This window comes from Nothoprocta perdicaria, unplaced genomic scaffold (genome assembly GCF_003342845.1).
Source record: "Nothoprocta perdicaria isolate Ctin4 unplaced genomic scaffold, notPer1 scaffold_637, whole genome shotgun sequence".
Lineage (NCBI taxonomy): Eukaryota > Metazoa > Chordata > Aves > Tinamiformes > Tinamidae > Nothoprocta > Nothoprocta perdicaria.
This window is the reverse complement of record NW_020455907.1, coordinates 1,692-26,702: the sequence shown is the minus strand read 5'-3', so window position 1 is coordinate 26,702 and position 25,011 is coordinate 1,692. Positions and strand designations below refer to the sequence as shown.

Sequence of the window (25,011 nt, the reverse complement as noted above, 5' to 3'; positions counted from 1 at the left end):
AATGTTTCTTACAATATCTAAAAAGAAGGGAAGAGCATTCCTTCTGTACTGTAAGAGCACCTCCTACCTTTTTTTTTTTTTCTGCAACAAATATGCATGAAACCAAATATACTTGGAAAAAAAAAATCTTTCTTCAACACCTTTTATAACAGTCTAGATTTGGTAAATGTTAATATTGAAGGGGATATTCAGCCATAGTCCTGCAGTTTGTTTGTTTGTATATATGGAGGGAGGGAGGGAGGAAGGGAGGAAAGGAAGGAAGGAAGGTCCACGCCTGTACACAACCTAATTTCGGGTGTACCCGAGGGTCTCCTCTATGGCAGGAGCCTCGTGCTCCACTCGCACCAGGACGGAGGGCCTGGCCAGGGCCCTGGCACCAAAGCCCTCGCTTCCTCCTGCCCCAGAGCCGCAGCTGAGGCTGGCGGACGGGCCGGACAGGTGCCAGGGCTGCGTGGAGGTGCTGCACGGCGGCGCATGGGGCACGGTGTGTGACGACTCGTGGGACACGGCCGACGGCGCCGTGGTGTGCGGCCAGCTGGGCTGCGGCAGGGCCATGGCGGCGCCGGGCCGGGCCCACTTCGGCCAGGGCACCGGGGCCATTCTGCTGGAAGAGGTGCAGTGCTGTGGCAACGAGGCCTCCCTCTGGCACTGCCCTCACAACGGCTGGGCCGTCTGCGACTGTCAGCACCACGAGGACGCCGCMGTCATCTGCACAGGTGACGCCGGCCGGCCCGGCCTGCCCGCTGCTCCGCAGAGGGCAGCTACACCATCCAAATGGCTGCCGAGCTCCTCAGCACATCCCAGGGCTTTCAACGGTTGCTTCCTACCCGGGACACCACACAGGAGCCTTCTCAATAAAACCCCTAATTGAAAAAAACCCTCTGAAATACTTAGGTTTACTTTTCTTGCGGAGGGTAACACCATTCAGAGGATTATTGACCTTGCTGTGCACACTGCTTTCCAGCTAAGGGTTGAAATCAATCAGCTGTTCATAAGAGCCCCTGAGGAAAAAAAGTAGAGATTTCGTTATGAATGTAGAAAAATCTTTCATCACACTTATTTTTCTACATTCAGCATATAAACTGGCATAGCTTTAAAAAACAAAAAGCTGGTAAAACAAAATTCCAGTGTACCAAGGGTTGGCTTTGTGTTGTTTTTCCAGCAGTGCAGGCAAACTAAGAATGTTTGTTCTCATTGTGTTTAGTGCAAGTTGCCAAAAATGTGATATTTCTCACATCATTTTTTTTTTCCAGCTTCCATGATGTCTGAAATTTCTGGTAATTTTCASCTTTTTTTTCTATACTTATACTTCCTATTTATATATGTAAAAAAATACTAAAAAATGCTGATCAAGTGGTCAAGTGCTTGATCTATTGATTTTGCCTAATATATTTGTTTAATAACAGTGTACAATTTACGAGGAGCATTTGTGAATCCTTTTGTCAATCTCCTCCATCATATACAATTCAGTTTATATATCTCCGACTTCATGAATATGCATCTCTGTGGGATTTTAACAATATCATACATGAATTCCTAAGATGCAGTTAGGAATATGTTTATCTTCAAGTTTTTACTGAATTCACATTAGTCATGATTTCAAAATTTTGCATCCAAGAAAAAAAAATCGGAAGTATTCCAGGTCAGTCCATTGCCTTTGATTGCATTATCAGATCCAGAGCAAAACTAAATCACAGCTAATGCCACTTACTGTTGTAAAGTTCTTATTATTGCCTTGGATTTGCAACAGCCACCTGAAGACCTGATGACGTGGCAATGTCCCCCATAAATAACATTTCCTTTTTCTTTTTGCCTTGCAAAGAGTTCTCTCTGAGGCTGGTGAATGGCCACCACCACTGCGAGGGCCGTGTTGAAATCTACTACGAGGGCAGCTGGGGAACGGTCTGCGACGACTCCTGGGACCTGACGGATGCCCAGGTTGTCTGCAACCAGTTGGGCTGTGGCCAGGCGGTTTCTGCCCCTGGAAATGCCAATTTTAGCCAAGGCTCAGGCAGAATCCTGCTTGATGACGTGCACTGCAGGGGGAAYGAGGCTCACGTCTGGGAGTGCCCCAGCAGAGGATGGCTGGTGCACAACTGTGTGCACGTGGAGGACGCCAGYGCCGTTTGCTCAGGTGCGTCTCACTGCACAGTCCTGCTGTGCAGGGCACACAGACCTCAAGCTGAAAAAGCATCTTCCAAAAGCCTTCTGCTTTGCTCCCTGCATGCTAAACCCCTGCTCACCTACCTCTAATGTCACACTTCACGTTGACAGTGCAGCTCTGGCAAGGCAAGGCACTGGCAATGACACAGGGCGTCTGCTTGYACCCTGCACATGGCAGCCCATGAGGACTAGCAGGTGCTGAAGGAAAAACATTCAGTCACCTGCTTTGATATATCACCCATTTCCTGCTGTCCCTGAGGTGGGGAGGCTCCTCTTCTGCTTGAAAAGGTTAACTTTTAACTGGTAAGTCAGCAAATGCAGCCATCCCRGGGGAGAATTGCCAACACGAGGCAGGTCCGAATGGGCTTTGCATCATCTGGCATGGCTGATCTCTGGAAATTTTAGCACAAAGGCATCATTGTGCTACAGGCAAAATAAATAATGTCTTGTGCGATTACAGGGAGAAACAGCCTGTTGGACATTGATAAATTGAACTCTCTGTGCAATAATCTCTCCTCTTCCTCTTCTAGTTAATAGGATTAGTACAGCCTGATGTTCTGCTCCAATTGCGCATATTGGCAACAGGGATACAAGAAATTAGTCCCATTGCACTTATCATACACTCATGGACTTGAAAGGAGAGTCACTGATGCTCTTTAGAGGATATTTTAGACCTTTAATTTTTCTGTCTTCACTGCGGTATACTTCACTGAGTTTCTTCTTTAACCGGAGTCTTCTGAACTGACTCTGCTGACTCTGAAAGGCAGCAAGAAACCATTAAAAGAGAAACATCAGCTGTCACTGTTTCAGTTTCTCAGCATACTTCTATGTTTCAGCAACATTTCTTCCCTAGTCCTCTGACTTTAGCAAATTATATTGCTTGTTTTTATTTTGAGGATGTTATTTTTTTCCTAGTGATTACACCATCTTGGTTATAACACTTATAAATTATACTACTTATACTAATTATACTAACACTTAGAAAATTCATATTATCTCCTTGAGTCATAAATTGATATATTTCAGAAAGTATCCAACTTCTGCTGTAGTTCTATATAATAGTCCTGAAACAAGGTGCTTTATTCTGCTTTTTTTATTCATTCACAGGTTCTACAGGACCTGAAGAGTCTGGTAAATATCCTGTATCATTGCTTTTAATATTGGCAGTTTTATCTTTAAAATATATATGTATACATAAGTTCACTGGTTAAAAAGGTTGCACATTGCTCCTTTACTATTGGATGTGACTTCCATTTAAAATAATGCAACAGCATATACCAGGTACGAAACATATGCATTTTTTTTATTCTAGTAGTTTTTAATGGCAAATAAAGCCAAGAACGTCTCTAAATTGCATCCTATCTAATTGTTAAGTGTGAGTTAATGAGCCTTGGCTTTTCATTAGTGTCGGAGGAATGTTCACACGTAAAGTCCRCTGCTTGCAGTAAAGCTGTGGACAATATATTGCAGAGCTTCAGTTATTCAGGAATATTATTGCCTTCAGATAAAATAGGTGGGTGCTCTGGCAGCACAGCCTTGTGCCAGAGACTGAAAAACAAGGAGCTTTCTAAGAAGATGGAAAATACATATTCATGCCTAGCTAGTGAAATGAGCAATGCTTTGCTGAAATGACATGCTTTATACCACCTTCATTCATCCTTAACAAAACAATCTCTCTGACATTAAGTGTCAGTAAGATTATGAAGCACAGGCTGAGAGACAGTGGGGTAGATTGCATCTTTGGACCTGGGGACATGGTGAAAAACAAGCTGAATGAGCAAGAATGTGCTCTTGTGGCCAAGAATGCCGATGGCATCTGGGCTGCACCAGGCAGAGCAGAGCCTGCAGGTCGAGGGAGGTGGTGCTTCCTCTGCACTCAGCCCTCCTGAGGCCACACATGGAGTAGTGCTGGGCTCCCAGTACCGGAGAGGCACCGACATACTGGAGTGAATCCAGAGAAGGGTCATCAAGGCGGTCAGAGAGCTGGAGCACCACGTGTACAAGGAGAGGATGAGGGACCTGGGCTTGTTCAGCCTTAAGGAGGGAAGATCAAAGGGAGCTCTTATTGCTGATTGCAATTACCTGTTGGGAGGATGCAGAGAAAATAGTCAGGCCCTTCTCAGAAGTGCACAGCAATTGGACAAGAGGCAACAGGTACAAGCTGGCATTTGGGAAATTCCACCTTGAAGTAGGGGAAAAAAAAAATATATGATGAGGTGGTTAGATGCTGAAACAGGGACCTGGAAAGGCTGGTATCTCCACCCTTGGATACAGTCAAAACTCATCTRGACAAGGCCATGAGCAACCTCCTCTAATTAGACTTGCTAGGAGCAGTGGCTTGATTAGAGACCTCCCTTCCAACCCACATGAGCCCCGATTCTGCTTTTCCATGAGGTTCCCAGGTTCAGTGAAATTCTCTTCTCTCAAAGCAATGTCAGTGAGGTTGGTGAATGGATGGAACCCATGCAAAGGGCATGTTGAAGTGTTTTACAAAAGAGCCTGGGGAACTGTTTGTGATGATTCCTGGGACATGAGTGATGCAGAAGTTGTCTGTAACCAGCTGGCTTGTGGACATGCTGTATCATCTTCAGGAAAAGTCACCTTTGCTCACAGATCAAGAAATATCGTCATGGATGATGTGCAGTGCAGAGGGAATGAGAACTACCTGTGGGAATGTTCTCACAGGGGGTGGTATAGACAGAGCTGTGACAGCTGGCRAGATGCCACAGCCGTTTGCTCAGGTACACTCTGATCTTTTTGCTTTATCAAGAAATGTCACGATAAGAAATACTTTGGTTAATGTTTAATTTTGTCAATTTGAAAATTGCTCCCCTAAACTAGAGTTGTTGCCAGTAAGGCTCTTCCCTACACAATTTCCCTGATTTTCAGTCTGACCGATATTTGCYGTTGCAAACTTCCATCCAGTTATGCATTAGATTAAGGTGTCATTCAGAGATTATCTGATATATTCGTACTAAAATCACACTATTTTTACCCACCTGTAGCCTAGCAGACTGTTTTAAGCAATTGTGTTTGGTTACTGCCAGACTAGAGAGGAGCGTCAAAAAGGAGGGTCAATCCCGAGGCACATCCCGCCCTTACAGAACTAACCAGCTTTCACACAGGACTCTTTCCATGAGTCTGAGGTCCTAATTGCCCATGCCTGACCTTGACAAAGCTTCTACTGAATTTCTGTAGACTGTTTATTTGAGGGAGATGATCAGGGACCAGATCCAAAGGCTGAAAGCCASAGCTCCTTTGCAGTACAAAAACAGRCAACAATAAGAAAGAGGAACCAAGACTCTGTGAGGTCCCTTTGAAGAAGGGACTCAGACTTTTGGGTGCTTATCTAAACTTAACCCTGAAAAAATTTCTGTATGTGTTAGATGGAAAAACAAGTTGCAGTTGCCTCCTGCTGATTTTCCAATTGCTAGCAAGGAAAGACAGTTATCAATCTCATGTCTCAGCATTTTTATCCTCTTCAGAACACAAATTACAAAGACTTTTGTTGAACACGTTCTGAAGCAAAACTATTTTGTAAAGAAGGATGAAGTAATTTATAATAAATGTGTATTTTGTCCAGCTTCTACTGGAACTGAAATACCTGGTAATTTCAATTTCTTGTTTRTTTGATCATTTCTATCTTGAAATAAATGTAACTAAAACATAAATATACATCTTATTCAAAAGACATAGTTTATTTGTTTATGCATCAGAGGGGTATCTTAAAATGTAGCATATTTGACCACAGTGAAAGTGGTTATTTATGTAGTTTTCATGATACTAACCAGGTATTCTTGATCTTTAAAGAGGTTTAACAACTGCAACTGAAAGGTATATGTGTTTGGTCAGAGCACTGAAAGGATGAGACCTTTTATGTGTAAAAGATCTTCTTTTACACATATAAACGTTCTTTATAGTGCACAGTCTTAAAAAAGGCACTGCATTAATTAGTAAACTAATGATTATATCTGTTGGATGGAGTTACCTCTAACACACACACACACACGCGCACACACACACACACACACACAAAACCTAAGAAGGATATTTTACACATTTTAGAAAATCTCAGAAGCCTTTCAGTGATATTAAAATACTAGAAGAAAAGATTATTTAGCTTTGAGAAGATCATGGTGCTCATTTTGTGTGTAAGATGTATATTAATTTCATCTCCYCATCACACATCTCCATAAATAAAGCCTTGATCCAGCTTCTATTAAAGTTAATATTTCATTGTTAATATAGCAATAGTTAAATGCCCACCAGTGGTTATCTAACATATATCTTTCATTCTTATTAACCCCATGATCAGAATTAAGCAGGGAATGAAAAACTAAATTAGGTAAATGTGAACCTCTGCCGAGCCTGAGCAGAAGAGCTTTGGTTCAAACGACAAGACGAAGAGACTGCAAATTGCCATATGCCAATTGCCATATCAGCTGGCACTAATCACACTGCTCTCTTCACTTTTCCTGGAGAGTCAAATTAAACACCAGGAGAGTCACATATAGTGTCATATACTGGATCAATTCCAGAATTACTACAGAATTTTAATTCATGAGTCTGGCAACCAACAAAGTCTTACCTCTTTCTCTTCTCTTTCTCAAAGAAATATCACTGAGRCTGATAAATGGTAGGACCAGATGTGAAGGTCGTGTTGAAGTCTATTACCAAGGAAGCTGGGGAACAGTCTGTGACGATTTCTGGGACATGAATGATGCGGAGGTCGTGTGCCAGCAGCTGGGATGCGGAAATGCTCGCTTCGCTCTGGGAAAGGCACAGTTCTCTCCAGGATCAGGGAACATTTTCCTGGATGATGTGCAGTGCGATGGAAGTGAATCCTACCTGTGGCAATGCTCCCACAGTGGATGGTCAGTGCACAACTGTAGGCACCAAGAAGATGCCAGTGTGGTTTGCTCAGGTAGGTTGGGAATTTGTTTATGTAAAACTGGAAATTTTATAAGCTCTAAACGTAATCATCAGCCTGAGGCATAGGATATGGCCATGAGAGGAGCCGAGCCATAACAGAAGCACAGCAAAGGCAGAGGTGAATCAAGAGCCCAAGTAYTTCCTGCTGTTCTCCTCAGCAGTCCTGCAGAGATGCTTTCTGTGCGTTGAGAGGGGATGATGCAGCCCAGGAAAGGCTGTAGGTCTTCTGGACCTGCATGCTCAGGGGGTGCTATTCGAGGACAGTCAGACACTCAGGTGGGACTGTAGAAAGCAGAGGAAATATGTTTTAAACAGGATAATGGAGGAGAAAGGATTTGGCAACCTGGTAAATACTTTGAGTTTCAGAGGGCTGTTAATCCCCAGAGCGTTCTCAGGTAGTTAGATGCCACCAGGTGATCTCYGGGATATCAGCAACGTTCATCTGCAGACTGCTTGGATGGGCAGGCCACATCAGCACCAGGCGCAGCCCATTTTGGAGAAGGCTCTGGGGTCATGATGATCACTACMTGATGTGCAGTGCAGAGGGAATGAGCCTTACGTATGGCAGTGCTCCCACAGCGAAGGGTCGAAGCATAATTGTGACCACAACGAAGCTGCCAGTGTTGTCTGCTCAGATACTTTCTGCTTTATTTTCTTCATTTCAAGAATTTCCTGTAAGCAACAGTTTAAGTATGTCCAAGATATCATTAGGAATTGACTCAGTCATGCAGAATATGTTATTATTTCACTTCTGTGTGCTATTAGAGACTTATCAAAGATGAATATCATACCTACCAGCAAGCTCAAACCACTGCTTTTCTCTTTGATCGTTCTTACAGGGTCTGCAGAATGAAGATATACATTATCTTTAAGGCTTGTAAATCACTGACATCTAGAAGAAATCTTAGCAGGCATCTTCTTGTGACAGACCCCCATATCCCTGTGAGAACTGGTTTAGCAATGAGAAGCAGTGAAGAAAAACTTCTTCCAATGATAATCTATAATGAACTCAAAGTATCAGTGATTTCTTCTGTAGATTACCTGCAGTTCACAAGGCTGAGTATTTTGTGACTCAAGTTTTTGATCTTTAGTTCCAGTAACAAGAGATAATCCATTTCTCTTCTTCGTTGTAGAACCTATTATTATTAATGTATGTGGTAAGAAAACTCTGAGACTAACTCTTGATTGATGTAAGGTATTTTTTGGCTCTGGGGTGAAAATTGAATGCAGAAATATACTTGAACCAATGCAAGAATTTCCAATGCAGAAATATACTTGAACCATTCTACATCTCAAACCCTCTCCTGAAGAATGCAGCTCCTCAGAGAAGTGGTGTCTGCAGTTTTATTCCTCCTCTCCATACCACTGATTCCTGAACCTGAAGAGAGAAGAAGTCATCAGCCATGGAGCCACAGCAGTGTTGTACTGGGACCAAGGATCCTCCAGAGACTCCAATCCAAGCTTGAACTGCTGTCTATAAATCCTTTTACGTTAGCCAGTGGTGTAGTTTTCTCAAATAAAAACAGCCTTTAGAAAATAATATATTTAAATGACCTGTCTAAGGATAAGTTACTTCTCCAATGGAAATCTCTTAACCTTGTGCTTTAATCCTCTCTACCTTCTTGGAAATAATCAGGTACTCACCTAGACTGAATTTAAAACTGATTACAATCATATCTATCTGCTAGAAACTTTTTCATGGATATAAATTAAGCACAATTCACTCTTATACATGGATCTGGGTTAGTTGTCAATGTTTTCTACACGCTTCTAAAGGTACAGGCTTTATATCAAATGATGTGATGATATTACAAATGAGTAATAAAGATCTTCCCTTGCATGACAGTGCTTACTGCTCACCTCTCTTTTTTTTGGTATGAAGACTCTGATGGTACTAGCAGTCCACAGCATCCCTATTAAGTCAGATCTCCTTTTAACAGACACGTCACTGAGACTGGTAGATGGAAGGAATAAYGGCAAGGACTGTGTTGAAGCCCATCACCAGGTAAACTGGGAAAAGCCTGCGATGACTCCTGAAGCACAAGCAAGGCACAAGCTGTGGGGAGCCAGCGCGAGTGTTCACCAACCACTCCAACCTCAGGGATCACCCATTTTGGGAAAGGGTCTGAGAATATTGTCTTGGATAATGTCCACTGTGAAGGGCATRAACGCAGCCTCCAACAGCGTTTTCACAGAGACTGAGGCGACCCTTGTCYGAGTTGTTGAGGTCAGGAGGCACCTGGAATCTGAATTTAGTCCATGCTCAGATGTACATGCCGAGGAGCACTGGCACAGTCGGCTGTGCAACCACTGCACCTTGGTTGTACAGCAGCTCAGTGGCTAGAGTTTGCCAGGTACCTGCTACAAGAACCACATCAGAAAATGGAAGTGTGTAACCAGGAATTTCCCTTTGGGAGACTTTGTGTTTCCCTGGTAACTTTGCAAGGTTTTTGCTATGATAAAGGGTGAAATGGCCCTAGACATTGTCAGTGTCACTGCCACAAGAAATCCAGCCCTGTATCTCTTGGTTCACATTGCTCATAAATAAATATATATGCAATTATGTCCAAACCAGAAGATTCCAGATCCCTTCTTTCTTTTTTTCAGTTGAAGAACTGCAATGATTTTTGACTAAAATATGGACAGGTGATCACTTACAGGATAGGTGCTACCTATTACTAGGCACTAGYAGAATCATGAGAAACAAATCCTATACCTTTGTATGTATGTTTGCATGGCCTGTGCTGTGGAAAAAAAAAAATCAATGCACAGACAAAAAAAAAAAGATCTGCCTCTCTCTTTTACATGCATTTTTTCTCTCTTATATCCAAGCCAATGAGGACTCATGCAGGGWAGAAAGCTTTACTAATGAAATGATGTCGTTAGCTTAATTGATTCTTACTGCTCATTTTCTCTAATYGCCTTTACAATACTTCCAAAGTGAGATTTGACTTTGTTCTCTAGATGCAGCCAGAATGGTGGGGGTGTAGATTATATTTGTCTTTTCCTTCTGCAGAGTCTGCCTCACATTTATCCCGATGACAAAAAACAAGCTTTCTGAAGCTGGAGAGAAAAAAGGAAATCAGGCTTTCAACCAGTAGTCACGCTGCATGTGCTGCCTAGTTTTCCTCTTAGAGAAGCAGACAAGTCCATGCTTTTCCCTGGCTGTTTTCTCCATTGCACATAATTCACAACAGAGGGATCTCTCTCAGGAACAACCTACATTTGTGGTTCTTTTCCCATGCAGTCTCATTTAACACATGTTAAAACATACTGTTTTCCAGTTTAATCCTGTTATCTTCCTTCATGGTAATCAGATATCACAATGAAATTTTGTCTTCCCCTTGTTAATTATTCATGAGATCATTTTTCATTAGTAACTAGTGAAACAAAGACAGCACCAYTTCCAATAAGCATATATCGAAATCTGATGCAGCTCTGCATGTCTATCTTCCACGTGCTGGGAACTAAGCTGCACAGCAACGCTGCCTGGATTTCTCAAGGAAAATCAAAGCAGCCGCCCTGGCCTATTTCCACCGCTGAGTGTGAGCAGGGGCAGCACCAAGTGAGGGGCCGAGTGGGGCTCCAGGACCCCAGGGCCTGGGGGACCGTCTGCAGCAGCTCCTGCAGCCTCGCACGTGCTGATGTCCCCTGTTCTGCTCCTGTCTGGTCGTTTGCATAAAGGAAAGGGCTCTTTGCAACGAAATCTCCAGATCCTTAGCAGAACTATTGGGTGGGTCACTAGAGTAATCACTTATTCTAATAAGGATCACAAGTAGGGATTATTTTGCAAGTGTTGTTACACATACACACACAAAAAACTTAGGTTAGGCCACACCAGGTATTTTCTCCAGCAAGGGATTTGTGAGCTTCCCTTATCTGTTTTCCTTTACCCAATACCATGAACTCCCTGAGAAGGGGATCAGAAGGGGTAAATGAATCAGGTCTGCGGAAATGCTGACTTATGGTATCCATCTCTCCAGTGATTTGAGCTTTGATGACTTTAATTTGGGACTTAATTGGGTTGGGTTTGGGCCATTTATGTGCTGTCTTTTTTTTTTTTTTTTTTTTTGTCTTTGTGTGCCTTTTAAATCGCTAATATATCCATTATTCAAGCTCATAGAGGCTCAGAACACAAATCCTCTGAAATCACTCATCTTCAGGTCTCCCCAAAGCTTCAAGAGATCAAGCTCTAAATCGAAATCCAGCTTTCACAGCTGAATCTTATCACTAGATTGAATCAAACTTTGATAAAGTCAGCATTAGGTTAGGCTGTGTGCCTTACTCACTGATCTTTACATCTTATTGCATTGATTTTACTCACTATCAGATTCTAAATAAAGAAGTTAAAAGGGGGGTGCTGGTCACATCTCACTCCCTGGCACTCCCAATGGCCACACTGCACTAGAAGGCCACTTCTGTCTTCTTAATGACAAAAGCTAAAGGACACAGGAGGCAATCACTGGAACCGATGATACTTTCCATGACCCCTACAGAGATCAAAGGGATTTGCTGGAAGCTGAGAAAAACCTCTGTATTAAGAGAACACTATTGTCCATGTAAACGCTAAAGCAGGATAAGCTGCAAGAACACAGCACGTGCCAAGATAAGCAACCTGTGTTGACCTAAAGTCTTAGTCAATTAAGTTAGCTGGGTAACAGGACGGAGTGTATTGTGTGCAGAGCCAAGTCCACTGATACCATTTACATTGGCATAGCCATCATCTCCAACAAGGACTTTCTCCCAGAGGGTGGGATGGGGCTTTCAGAGACTGGGTGATGACCTTACACCAAGGCACTACCTCTGGGAACAGGGAGCTGTACTCAAATACTCAACATTCAATTTTGTCCACAGATTGTGAATTCATATGTAAGGTTTCCTCTCTGTTGTAGCAGTAAACTGACCATAAATGTGGGGAATCTGTTCGAAAGTCACATGATTGTGTAGGTTTGTTTTGGTTTGTTTTTAAGTGCGCAAAGATATCTTTCACTTCAGGTCTTGAGGGCTTAGATCTGGAAATAAAAAGGAGAGAATTGAAAGAATATATATCCTAATTATAAGTGAGATTTAGTTTGGCAGCTAAGTGATGAATCTGAGGGTAGCACACACTAGATAGCTAGGCTAGATGGGCTAGATGCACACAGCTAGCCTGGGTAACAGCAGCAGGGAAAACACAAAATCATGAGCCTCAGCAGGAGCTAGCAACTACACAGAGCACAGGGTCTCCAAATCTCAACAGATCATTGCATTTAGGAATGCAGGGCACACCACAAAGCCGTGCGACACCTCATCATCATCTTTATCCTTTGCCACACACAGAGAGAACCAGCCGGCCRCCTGCTAGGCTCACACGTGTGCAGCAGCAGGCACTGCTGTTATCAGGTACCGCCTGGTACTCCTGAGGGAAGCAGAGACAGGGACGGARGTTGGGGAAAGTGGGAAAAAAAGATCTTTGGCTCCCCTGCTTGCCCAGTTTTCCTATTGCATCTTTTTCCCCTTTATTTTTATAAGCCCATAAATCCCCGCAGAGCAGTGAGGATTCCCAGAAATGTTCTCAGAACATCCACAAACGTTCCCAGAAAAGTTCAGAAGTGCATAAAAATTGTAAACATTGAGGAGTGAGAAATGCTATTTTAGGTAAAGGACGATGTCAGTTCAAGAGCGGATCAGCATACAAAACATGAGTGAGTTTAGGCTGGAAGAAAAACTATATCTTATACTGTCAGCACAGAGAGACTGTGGAATCTCTAAGAGTACAAAAAAAACCCCATTTTTGGTTTAACACGCAGCTGGAAACAGATACAAAAAGATTTGTGGAACTGATAATACAAACGGTGTCTTAGGAAGACTATTGCAGGCCTATGTTCCCATTAAAAGAGCAACGAAAATAGATGCTGACTGGCTGAACGCAATGCAATCCTCAGGCAGCTAACACCTCTGCCACAGTTGGGTAGCAGATGTGGTTCCTGCCATATTGATGGGAATGGGATTTGACACTGGTCAGCATAAAACCAGGATTTGTTATGTAGCAAATGTTTTCAAGAGTAGCAAGTGTACTTACAGGCGGTGGAATCTTTCATTATATCTCTCCTCAGGGTAGTATCAATGAAACACAAATCCAACTATGCACACTTACCTCTAATCTATTTTCTTGCTCAAAGGTAGGAGCAACGCTGGGTCATGGGTTTACCCTCTTGTCAAGTCTTCAGGCTGATTCAAAATTAAGGCTTAGTATCCAACAACTTAATGGAAGTTTTAGAATGTGCCTTTTAGCTAATTTGGCCAGTTTCACTGTTGTTAGGCTGTGCATAATCTAAAATACTTGAGTGAACTCAGAGTTACTAACACAACCAAAGCAAGAATCAGACCTTGTGTTTTTCTAAGATTGAGAGCTGACATTTTTCATAAAGACTGATGTTTGCATCAAGGAATATCAACAAATACGTTACTGGAGTACGAAACAAAAGTGCAGCATTTTGTGGGTTCACACACTGGCATTTTGTTCTGTTTCAAGGAAGACGATATACAAAGAAGTGTTTGTAGAAGAAATATACGTATGGAAGAAATGCGGTTAGTACATAGTTGATAGTTCCTTCAGAGACATTTTAATAAAATTCCTCACCAAGCCAGTTATGAGGTTTACCAGGTGTCATGGATTAGATCCTCATTAAGATATAACAAATGAAGAGCTGGAAGGGAAGCTGGAACAGGTGGATACTTCAGAGGGGCCACAGTTTCCCATGAACTTCATTTGTCTCTACTGAGCAGAGAATAATCTTGAGCTTTGGCAGGAGACGAGTGAGGAATGGAAGCAGTTGCCCTGCTGTTTGTCTGTTAAGCAWACATGATTATTTGATCTCTGCTTACTTTTTCGGGTATTTATCTAAAATGGAGGTCTCTTTATGCACCCTAAAAGAGTAGTATGTTAAGATTATCTTTCCCGGGAATGTGCTCAATCTGCAAGGACAGTGTCTCGCTGCCCTCCAGTGGTAGCAGCCTCCAGGACACTGCTGCGTTTTCGGGATGCTTTTAGACATGTAAACTGTGAAATCCAGATCCTTGGGGAGAGTGTAATGCTGCTGCTTTCCATGAGAATTAGATATTTAAATGTATTTGGCAAGCTCCATCYTACCTCTGTTTGAAAATGTTGCCAGTGAGGAAGCTGCCTCATCAGAGTTGCAGAATAAAGTTACTTCACTGAGAAACTCCACTTTAGCACCCTTATACAAACATACATACCTCTGTCCATGTATGCACAATGTAAGTCATACTATATATAATCGATGCTGTCAGTATTCAGATGTTATATTTCCTAATATGAATTTCTGGAATTCATACTTAATTTGAAATAGTTGGAAAGAGCTTGCCAGGGAATGGTAGTTTTATCCGGTCAGAGCAGACAAACTCCAGCACTCTGTGAGGAAAGCTAACATGCAAACTATCACATAAGGCTATTTCAAACCAGGCAAATGCTGTTTGTTTTCTATGAGCAAATTTTAACAGATTTCCTTAAGGAGATGTTCTAGAAAACAAGAAGATGACTATGCCAAGACCACAAAGGTCAGCCCTACTGTCATCTCCAGTATTTCCTTCAACACAGGATTAATATGGTTGTTTAGGTTTGGACTGATGAGTTACCATCTCCTTTCTAATGGTGCCTTCAATGTGTGTGACAGGAGTTGCAATGTTTTCTGTAGAGCCTTGTCATTCTTCGTCACCTGTCATTAAGGATTAGATGTGCAGTTCTTCTGCCCTTGCTGTAAGATTCAAGGAGCCTGYAGAGAGCTCCAAACTCACCAGGGAAGAGCTGCATAGTGGAGTATTGAGTCCTCTATATGCCTGCTGAGATGAACGACTTCTTCAGGTTGTTTCTTATCAGAGAGATTAAGGAATATTGGAAAAAAAAAACCTTGATCTTATTCATATTCAAGATTATTTGCATTCAGCCGTATATCTTACATACAATAGATATATGTTAGCTAGGGACCTGTGCTCCCTCTATCTTCCTACTGCTATACCTGAGCTCCAGGTAGAGACGGTCTGAAATTTCACTGCTCAGCTTATACATACACAACAATCCTGCAGCACAACAACRTGATACCAACCCCCTGCCCATGACCATGCTACAGCTGCAGGGGTTTTCCTGGACAAGTACGTTACTGGCAAATTGCTTCGCCTGAATCACCAGACTGAAGTATTTAAGTCACATGCTCTCCTTTTCCTCGACAGAATATCACTGAAAGTCCAGAGTCACCCAACAACGCAGCCTGGCATTTGTTGGCTTTAGCRTGGGTGTGGGATTCACTGAAGTGGCACACAGATATCAGCTTCTGTGTCTTGGATCTAGGTTTAGATCCAAATCTTTAAATTAAGGCTCTAAGATTTGGGTCAAATTGCAAGACAGAAAGAATTTCATGACACTTCAGTTCGAGTTTTGGCCCATTTCTGAAATTTCATTTTCACTCAAAAGTAAAAATATTTTTATAAAATAGCTTAATTACTGTCAGGAAAGAAATTCCTTATATATACCGTACTGTTCAGGCCTCGCTTAGAGGTATTTGGACAGAAATATCAATAATGATATAGCATAAAGTTATTCAGTCACTTCAGGAAATAACACTCAATCCACAATCCACGCACAGAGAAATAGCAGTATTTAAATAACTGGCACGACTTTCGCTCAAGAAGGTACTGGGAAGGTAAGAGCATGGAAATCTAGACAGATATTATACGTCACAGTGTGCTGAGAAAATATGAAAAGCATTTGCAGAAAGACGGAATTGACATTCATTTTTAAATCAACAGTACCAGAGGCAACCTCATGCCAGGGAGAAAAGCATGTGGTTGGAAAGATCCTTCTAGATTCATGGCTTCATTAGAAGCAGTTCTTTTCCAGCTGTATAGATATGACTTTTCTAGGTAGGATCTCCTATTTTGATGCAAGTTACCTAATCTGAAAAAATACCATGAAGAGARGAGGTAGAAGACAGTCTCCAGCACAGTGTGCTGCATATTTCTTCTTCATGATGACTTTTGGGGTTTCTTCTACTCCTTTACTAATTAGGTTGTATATTTGTGTTTCCCAGGTTGAGGGCACAGTAGCCGGTCCTGCCCTTCTCTCCTTAACATACTGATGGCAAAGGTCCAATGACTCGAATGATTTAACTTAATTTATCACCATCCAGCCCAAACCTGCATCCACTTCTTCAGGTGCTGTAGCTCAGCAGTTTTTGCTATTTATCTCCCTGAACACTTCTTGATTCCATACCTTTACCATAATTTCTTATGACATTTCTTACAGCTGTTTCAGTGCTCTAGAGGCTGAAGGTAAAAAAGAAAGAATTTCAGCTCAGGAGCGTGCTGGAGGAATCTAGTCCCAGGTTAAACATGAGAAATCTGAAAAAGCTTACGAACTGCTYTCTATAGGAATAGTCTCTAGTGGATAGAAAGAGCTTGGCTGAGACCTTCTTTTAAGATGCTGACCTTCTTTTGATACGCTTCTTATGCCAATYTCATCTGTAACGGTAATTACAAAAGTCATTTGGGAACAGAGCTAACTGCTGTCATGAGAATCCTTACCAAACAGTCTCATCTCCAAAARTAAATTGCTGCTTCCTGGAACAACCACATCATCACACGAAGGTGTCCAGGGGTGTTTGGGAAGACCTTGGTAACCAGGCCGGAACAGTGGTATGATCTGGATCTACTTATCCGGATGTATGGATGTACACTGTGAAACGAAAACATGCAGTAAATCACTTCCTTGGCATTGATCTGGAAGTTCAACAAGAAAGATCAAATTGCACACCAACACCAGAACTCATCTAATATAAATTCTGAAAGTGCAATTCTTTCGCAGAACCAGCAGCCCTGTGGAAAATGGACTTTCCCTTGAGTCTCACTTGGATGCTTCTGTTAAGCACTTCTCTTCAATATGAAACAGGTACAGTCTGATAATTTTTCATGCTTGAAGGGAAAAGTTAGAGGTAGAATTATACAGAGTAGCTTGCTGGGAATCAGGAGCAGAGTACCTTAAAATACTGCTGAACCACTTCATACAATTAATGATTAGTTTAATTTGTCTTCTGAAGCAAAGATTCAGCAAATCTACAGGTTACATTTTAAAACTGGAAATGATAAAGAATGGCATTTTCTGTTGCTCTCCTACAAGAAGAAGGTGTTTTCCAAGTATTCTTTTAGTTTGGAATTTCTTCTTTCTGTTCTGTGATTCTGTAAYTCTCTGATCCTTTGTGATCTGCAAAGTTCTTCCAGTGGTTTTAAAAATTCATGCACCATGTCCTGCAGTGCTCAGTTTATATCTCTGTATGCTCGCAATTGCACCAGGAGAAGCAGTAGAAATAGAGGTCTAGGATTCTTTTCTTCASGATAGGACGTACTGGAGCTTTCCTCATTTTTGTGGGAATAACTAGAAGAAGGTCACTACATATTCTCAATGGTTTTGCTGCAGATGAAGAAGTAAATCCCCTATGAGGATAAAACAGTTCACCTGTGATTCCCCAAACTTGGCAGAACTAACAGGAAATAACAGAGATTGTAAGTGGAAGAGTTGCCCTGCAGACATAGGCAGAGTTATAGTAAAATCGAGTTGCTTGGCAAATGTAGAGGGTGCTCTACAAACAGCAACCCCTCGCTGCAGAGCCTGGGCTCCTGTGCAGACCCCAGGAGGCATTTGAAAATACAATGGTTTTGTATTTTCAAAAGCTGGGCTGCCAGCTGCCACRGTCTGGGCAGAGTAATGGTCCTTAGCTGCTTCTGCTACTGTAGTAAGGACACCTGGAAAAGGTAAGCAAGCTTTCCTAGTGCCACAGCAGAAAATGCCCACTCAGGTCACAGGGACCCGCACCTTCATYGGAGACAAAGGATGTGCATGAGGAATTCAGGGATCATAACTCTTCTTGGTGATGCCATAAACAGGCTCCTCTGCGCTCTTCTTCCACTACCACTTCTCTTCCATATAAGAGAATAAGCCTCTTCCTCCAGAGAGGAGGAGGAACTGTGGGATGGCTTTGAAAACACCTCAACATCAACATACACTGTAAAAACCCTGTATAAGCCYTTACAGGATATCACCTCACAGCAAAACCACACCACATACCTAGAAATGCATGATGTGTTACATCAGTGCTAACATACTTTCTTATCTGCCACAGCAAGTGCAGTGTGGCGGCAACCAGCAGGAAACACGAAAGGTGGAGGCAACTTGGATCTAAAGTCAGCAGGTAAGAAATTCTCAGAACAAAGTATTTTTGACACACAGGTAAGAGGGTAGGACATGCATGCGAGCGTGAAATGGCCTGGCCATTTCACTGGTCATTTCCCTGGTCAAAGGTGCAGGGAAAACACTCTGGATGAGCTGGTTATCTTCCCAGCACCATCAATGATACACTAATGTGATGATCAAGTCAGGCAAGCAGTACAGCCATGGGAACAAGGCACTGCATACAAGCAAAATTAACCACCTTGAGATTTAGATACCCTGGGAATAAATRAACAGATCTTTACCTGCCGGTTTGTGCTTTGGTTTCAGGAGATCCGCCACAATTGCGACTGGTACAAGGAGGGGACAGATGTGCTGGGAGAGTTGAAGTTTACTACAGAGGAGAATGGGGGACAGTGTGCGATGACTCCTTTGATACRAACAATGCCCAAGTTGTATGCAGACAACTGGATTGTGGCCAACCCATTTCTGTCCTGGGGTGGTCTTACTTTGGCCCTGGTGAAGGAAATATCCTCCTGGATGATGTGCAGTGTACAGGACAGGAATCTTACCTGTGGGACTGCCAGCATCTCCCCTGGTATGAAAACAACTGTAGGCACAACGAAGACATCGGTGTCATCTGTTCAGGTAAAAAAAAATGAAATCTCTTCCCTCTCAAAAATCTCTTCAGATTTTCTTATTGACCATYGGTATGAGAAAATCATCACGGGACTTGCAAGCCTTGGACTAGGGCTGAACTGTGTACATGCAGAGGCCCCTAGTACACAGACTGATTAGTGCTGAGGGAGAAAAAGGRCGTCTGGTACAAAATGCCAGGAACGGTTGTTGCAAGCACTTAGTATGAAAAGGGTGAGAAGAAGGAAATCCAGGACTATTCTAGTCAACAGCTGGTTAGAGGCTGTTTCTATGATGAAAAAGGCAATCAGTTAAGAAAAAATAGCAATGCATCCAGAAGAGGGGAGATAGGTGTGTTTGAAGTAAAAATATACATGTGATAAATATAATTGAAATCAAAGATCATATAGTTTGAGGTAGCCTATTTTGAAGCAATATTAATAACTGCAGAATAAAAGCCAATCTTTGTGTTTTCTTCCCACATTCACAGATGCGACACGCTCCACAACTGCACCATCAAGTAAGTCAGGACTTTTGGGAGAGCATCTCTGTAGTACTTCACTGTCTCCCCAAATTCTCAGACACTGYTTTTTAACTCAAAAATAATGTGATYTCTGYTCTGGTAGATGGTATTCTAGAAAGGTGCATCTCTGCTGAGGGGAAACATGTATTTTAAGATTATAGACTACCATGTATGAAGGTAAATGTCAATCTAAAATTATAAGCATCATCCAAGTACTGACAAAATTTTGTTAGAAGAAAAAAATGGCATTTCAAGATTTTTTAAAATAAGCTATGCTAAATGAGAATAATCTTAAAAGGAAGAGCCATGGAGTTATGTCAGATTTACTTTTTTCAAATGTCAGGCTCTAAGAATCTTAAAAGGAAAAAAAATGTTTGTAGCAATACCATGGCTTGTGCTTGGGGATGCATATACAAACAGTATCTTTTCTGTGAAATTTACTGGCAAATAAACCAAGATTAATGTAACACAAGGAAAAAAACAAAGCAAGTTGCATGACACTGAACCGTTTGGGACTCTTACCTATGGACATAACATTCTTTATGTAGGACTTTTTCTTCATATCTGTTAGTTTATGTTATTCTATAAATACCCAGTACATTATATAATGTCAAGAAAGTATGCTATTCATTCTTCCACATCCTAGATCTGGGGTGCAACACCACATCCATCTGCTAAATCATTATTTTGAATGATTAAAGAAATGCAGTTCACGAAAACTATGCTGTGGAGTTCTGCTGAATGCGATTATTCTAAGGACAGTGTAGAACATCCCTTGTTAGACATCTGCATGACCTCTTAGCTGGCTCCTCTGTAGGCATGTGCAATAGCACCAAAAGCAAAGCAGGAAGAAAGCATGCTTACTTTCCCATCAGATTCACTAGAAATCTTTAGCTCTCCCACTCTTTTCTGGATGGGAAGGTATCACRCAAGCCAGTTTACGCTCTTTTGTGAAGTTAGGTTGGGTAGATGGTTAGGAACATCAAAGCTCATTGCACTTTTGCCTATTCTGCACATCCATTTCTGCATTGATAGTGTCACTGGCAAATATTTCCAAATATCATCTGGAGCACTGCCATCAATCATTTACTTCAAGTTAGAAGTCTTGAAGTACACAATTTTAGGGGCTGCGGCATTAATCCCTGTTTCCCAAACCTGACGTTTAAGTTATTTCAATCGTGTCTCAGTTCTCATGACYATCCTTAGAGTTCTCTAATAATTTATCTCCTGTACCTTCCAGCATCCTCAGAGAGGACCACAAGTTCAATACCCACATCAACACTTCCCAGAGAGAGAGTTATGACAACTGCCACAGAACTCCAGACTTCTCCATACAAAGGCAAGCAAAACCTCAAACTGCACATGACATGTGAGAAAACTTTGAGTAATACAAGGCAGAAGTACTGCAACTCTTGTAGTAAAGGGATGCAGCAGGAAATAACACAGGTGCACAGGTATCTACTGTCTTTGTTATTTAGTATTAAATGAAGGTGATGTCTTTATTTTCAGTAAAGATTACGAGTCAGTACACTGACTCATATCATGACAAATATCCTGTTAATATTGTTTTTTTCGCTCAGTTAAGTTGATGTGACCATGTGGATCTGTAAAATATTCATGGGAGGTACCTACAAATTAAACACTGTGAGAAAGAACAATCCCTTCTTTAACCCAGCAACATCCAATTTCCTATTTTTCTGTCTTCTCACAGGCTCTGGAAGCACAACAGGATCACTGGTTTCCACACCCCCGCTTGCAGGAGATGCTGGTACATCAGTTCCAGGAAACCCTTCCATAATTGCTCAAAGTAAGAACAGTCATGCCAAAATAATATCCGATAGAAATGAAATTGAAGGAAAGAAGGGTAAAAAAATACTGCTTCAGTCCAGTATTCTAAACTAGTAATGTTGCTCGAAAACGGCAGCTTTCATTATTTACTTATCATTGTATTTCATAGTCCAAAGGTCTTCCAACCTTAGAACCATAGAATTCTATGATAYCACTATGTGATGCATTTCTATTATGTGTAGTGCTCTATTATGTGGTGACAAAGACCTGAGATATATTTACAAGTGATTCCACTTTCATTCTCTGAAACCAGGCTTGTTGTATTTTCTCACTATTTCACCAAAATGGTAAATCTAATCATTTTAATGAACTCTCTAATTCTGTTCTTATTCCCATTGATCATTTATTGCTCATTGCTTCTATTGTTTTGTTTCCCTCACAGCTGTTGCAGATTATTTTGCCACGGAAATGGATGACTTGGTCACATCTGCGCCTGCCACAGTGGGTAGCAAGCCAGCAACAACCACAGAACTACTGCTTGGGCTGAACAGAGGTAGGGAGCAGTCAGATACACACTATGTGCCTTGGATCACTTAGAAACATGAACGTCTCTCCCCTGCGTGCCCACCAACACGCTTGTCCTGCTCCATCTCCCACTCTTGCAATACAAGAAGTAGCAGCAACTGAAATCGGCAGGCTCAGATTGCATAGAGTGGAGAAGCCAATTGCTGACCTCTTCTTTAGTATCCACAAAATAGTGAAGGGCAATTCACACATAGACTAACTTCACCTCTTTAAACTGCTCCTCACAACTCACGATTTTCAAGATATTTCTTGATTCTTTCATCCAAACTCTCTCCATTCTGTCTTCTTAAATGTGCCATTTCTGGCTGAGCACCTGAGGTCTCTTCTGTGCCAAGGAGAATAATTAGCTCCCATGTGTGAGTCTGTGAGAGCAAGACTGAAATTAGATGGCTCACCATAGCACCAACTTTGCTTTCAGTTTTGCATGGTCCTGCTGTGCCAGCTACAAGGATGATTTTGCATCTGTGAATTGCTTCTCTCCTTCCTAGGAGCAGTGCATTGCAAGCTGGCTTTATTGGATTTCAACTTGATGATTTTTGACATTTATTCACTTGATGAAAGTCATTTAAAATGCTCATCTCATCCTCCAGAGAGAGTGCAAATCTTGCATTTCCTTCTGTCACTCTATCTGCCCTGTTCCAAAGTTTCAGTGTTAAAGGCTGAGGAGCTCATTACAGCATGGCAACCGTGGCTGGCTATTTAACACCCACACCATCTGTTAATCCACGATGCTGCATAATACCATGAACAATTACCAAGGGCAACTGGAAATTTCTTTTCTAAAATTGCTTTTCTTCTGTAACCTTATCTATGCTGCTATAAGTTCAGAGCTGTGACTCAGTACCAGTGGCAGCAGCATTACAAAATAAAAGCAAATTTGTCTAGTGCTCCACCCACTAATCTTATTTTGAAAAATATATTCACATTCAAAGTCTAAGACTCGGYTGCCCTAATTTCTAGCAGTAGAAACTAACTGGTAAATCTTCAACACTGTGAAGAAAAAACTGAGTCATTTTTAATATCAGGTAAATCACAACAAATCTACTTTAAGTGAAGATCTGGAAACACCTAGAGAATTTTTGATCTGCTTCTTCCTCACCATTCCCACCTGGATTTAGATAGCTAAAGTCTTGTTACTAAACTTCTATTTAATGCTTTTCACATCTCTACTGACTACTCAACACCTGGATCAACAGCTTAGTAATCTTTTCTCAGTGTTATTTTTCCTCTCTGTAATCTTATTCAGTAGGCTAGTAGTAGTTTAGTCCTTGATCTTGGGAAATGAGCCAAGCACACTATTGCTGACTTTTCTTTACAGCCAACTTTTGTAGAACCAAATAGTAAACATTGTACTCAGATGGAAAGAGCTTTGATCATGATCAGCAACAGGAATTAAAGGAAAAGAGACCACTAGGAAACATTGCCCTCCTGAAWGGATGTGCATTAGTTGGCTTCAGAAGGCTGCCAGGTGACAGCAAAATGTCCCAAAATGAAAATATTGTAATCACAGACCTACCAAGGAGTAACATAGGCATGTATCCTTGATGCAGCTTAATGGTGCCTACAAACTCAAAATCACAGAATTATGTTGTCATCAGTGTACATGATTTCTTTCTCTGAAAGAAAAATATACTCCAGACCCATAAAACTCATTTGTATCTTCAGATCTCTAAAGGCTTTTCCTTCTGAAAGGGAGATAAATGTGTAGAATGTTCTGTAAGTACCCAGCCCTCAGATATAAGCCTGATGTGTAGAAATATCTGCGCTCCTATTCTGGGGAAAAGATGMTGTGCCAGCCATCTGCTATGCTGCAGCAAAAACAAGGAAGGGACAAGAAGTTCATCAGTCATTAATTTGAGCAAGAAACAAATATACCTCTTAGGCTATAAGGTACTGCAGGAAGAGGTGAGCCTTGGTAGTTAATTGTGATCATCCTTTAGACAGCGCTGCAATACAAATAACAGTGATGGTTAAAAAAAAAAAAAAAAAAAGTTAAAAAAAAAAAAAAAGAGAGAGAGAGAAATCCTTCCCTCCATTGCACACACTTGGGGTGGTGGGCACAACTATCTGTATGAAAGCGAATGCCAGTTCTCCAGAAGCTCTGTATTCTGACTGGGAACATATGTATCATGTACAGTTAGCCTAAAAAGAGCACTGGGGCCCTGGGGAAAAGAGGCTTGGCCTTAGGAGGAAGGGGGAAATAGGGAAACATAGAAAGTGAAGAATTTACAGCAAATTCCCTTCAAAAGAAATGACTGTCAGTTTGTGCAATTTCCTATAGCCAACRGAGTCCAACTTTCAAAAAAATATTTCAGTGGTGTTAAACACATGACCTGAGCACCTGCGTTTCTCTTGGTGAGGATGCCCCCCAGCCACAATAACAGGAAATTGCCCATGTAGGGTGAACACCACCATGAACAGTCAAGGGGCTGGGGTGCTCACATTTAGAACAACCTTTGGCACCTGCTCCCTTTAGATCATAATGCTGTGCTGTTCCTGCACAGATAGTTCTCAAACACTACCCCTTTCAACTATTTCATTCATAGTAATTGAAGAACCTTATGCAACTTTCTCAGAAGAGCAACCAGCATTGTTCACTTTTCCATTTCTCATCCTTTTGCAGACACCAMAATTCCCTTGGTCACAACAGAACTCATTCCAGCTGGTGAGTTCTCCCTACCCAGTTGTAGCCAAGGTAAACCACCAGTATATTTCACATAACTTATTACCCTCCTGTAAGTGCTGATTAGGGAGAAAATTCAACAGTAAGGTAGGCAAATAGGATGATTTGTGTGACACTCACTGCTTCTCTCAGGATGGTTTCACAGCACTTCCACTAAGGTAGGGCATGTTTGCAAGATGCATATATGTTAGAAACAGAAAGGAAGAATTAGTCTTCTCMCCAAGAAAACTGTGGATCCACTTGGTCCTAAGTAGCTCTGAGACAAAATTCCCACTCTCACAGTTTGAAAAGGTCCTGTCTTCACCACTAGGCACAGCCACTCAATGCACTCGGAAGACCTCCATACCCCCTCCTAGTGCCACTCTCATGAGGGAGAATGGGAGATACAGAATGCCCACTTCTCCAAACACACAGAACAACTCTAAAGGCAAACTCTGCTCTAAAGAGGGCTCTAAATGAAGACGTGCAGGGCAGCAGGTCTCG

The 25,011-nt window shown here is 41.8% G+C and overlaps 1 protein-coding gene across 1 annotated transcript in view; it reads left to right on the top strand.

The window, feature by feature from the left end:
• LOC112956466 (deleted in malignant brain tumors 1 protein-like) overlaps positions 1–25,011 on the top strand; it is a gene marked incomplete at both ends in the record, with an annotated part of 38,205 nt that overhangs the window by 12,041 nt on the left and 1,153 nt on the right. Inside the window, 4 exons of the mRNA XM_026049989.1 lie at positions 324–725; positions 1,823–2,134; positions 18,267–18,335; positions 18,644–18,961. Of these exons, the coding sequence (XP_025905774.1) occupies positions 324–725; positions 1,823–2,134; positions 18,267–18,335; positions 18,644–18,961 (1,101 nt within the window). The remainder of the gene's footprint in view (positions 1–323; positions 726–1,822; positions 2,135–18,266; positions 18,336–18,643; positions 18,962–25,011) is intronic.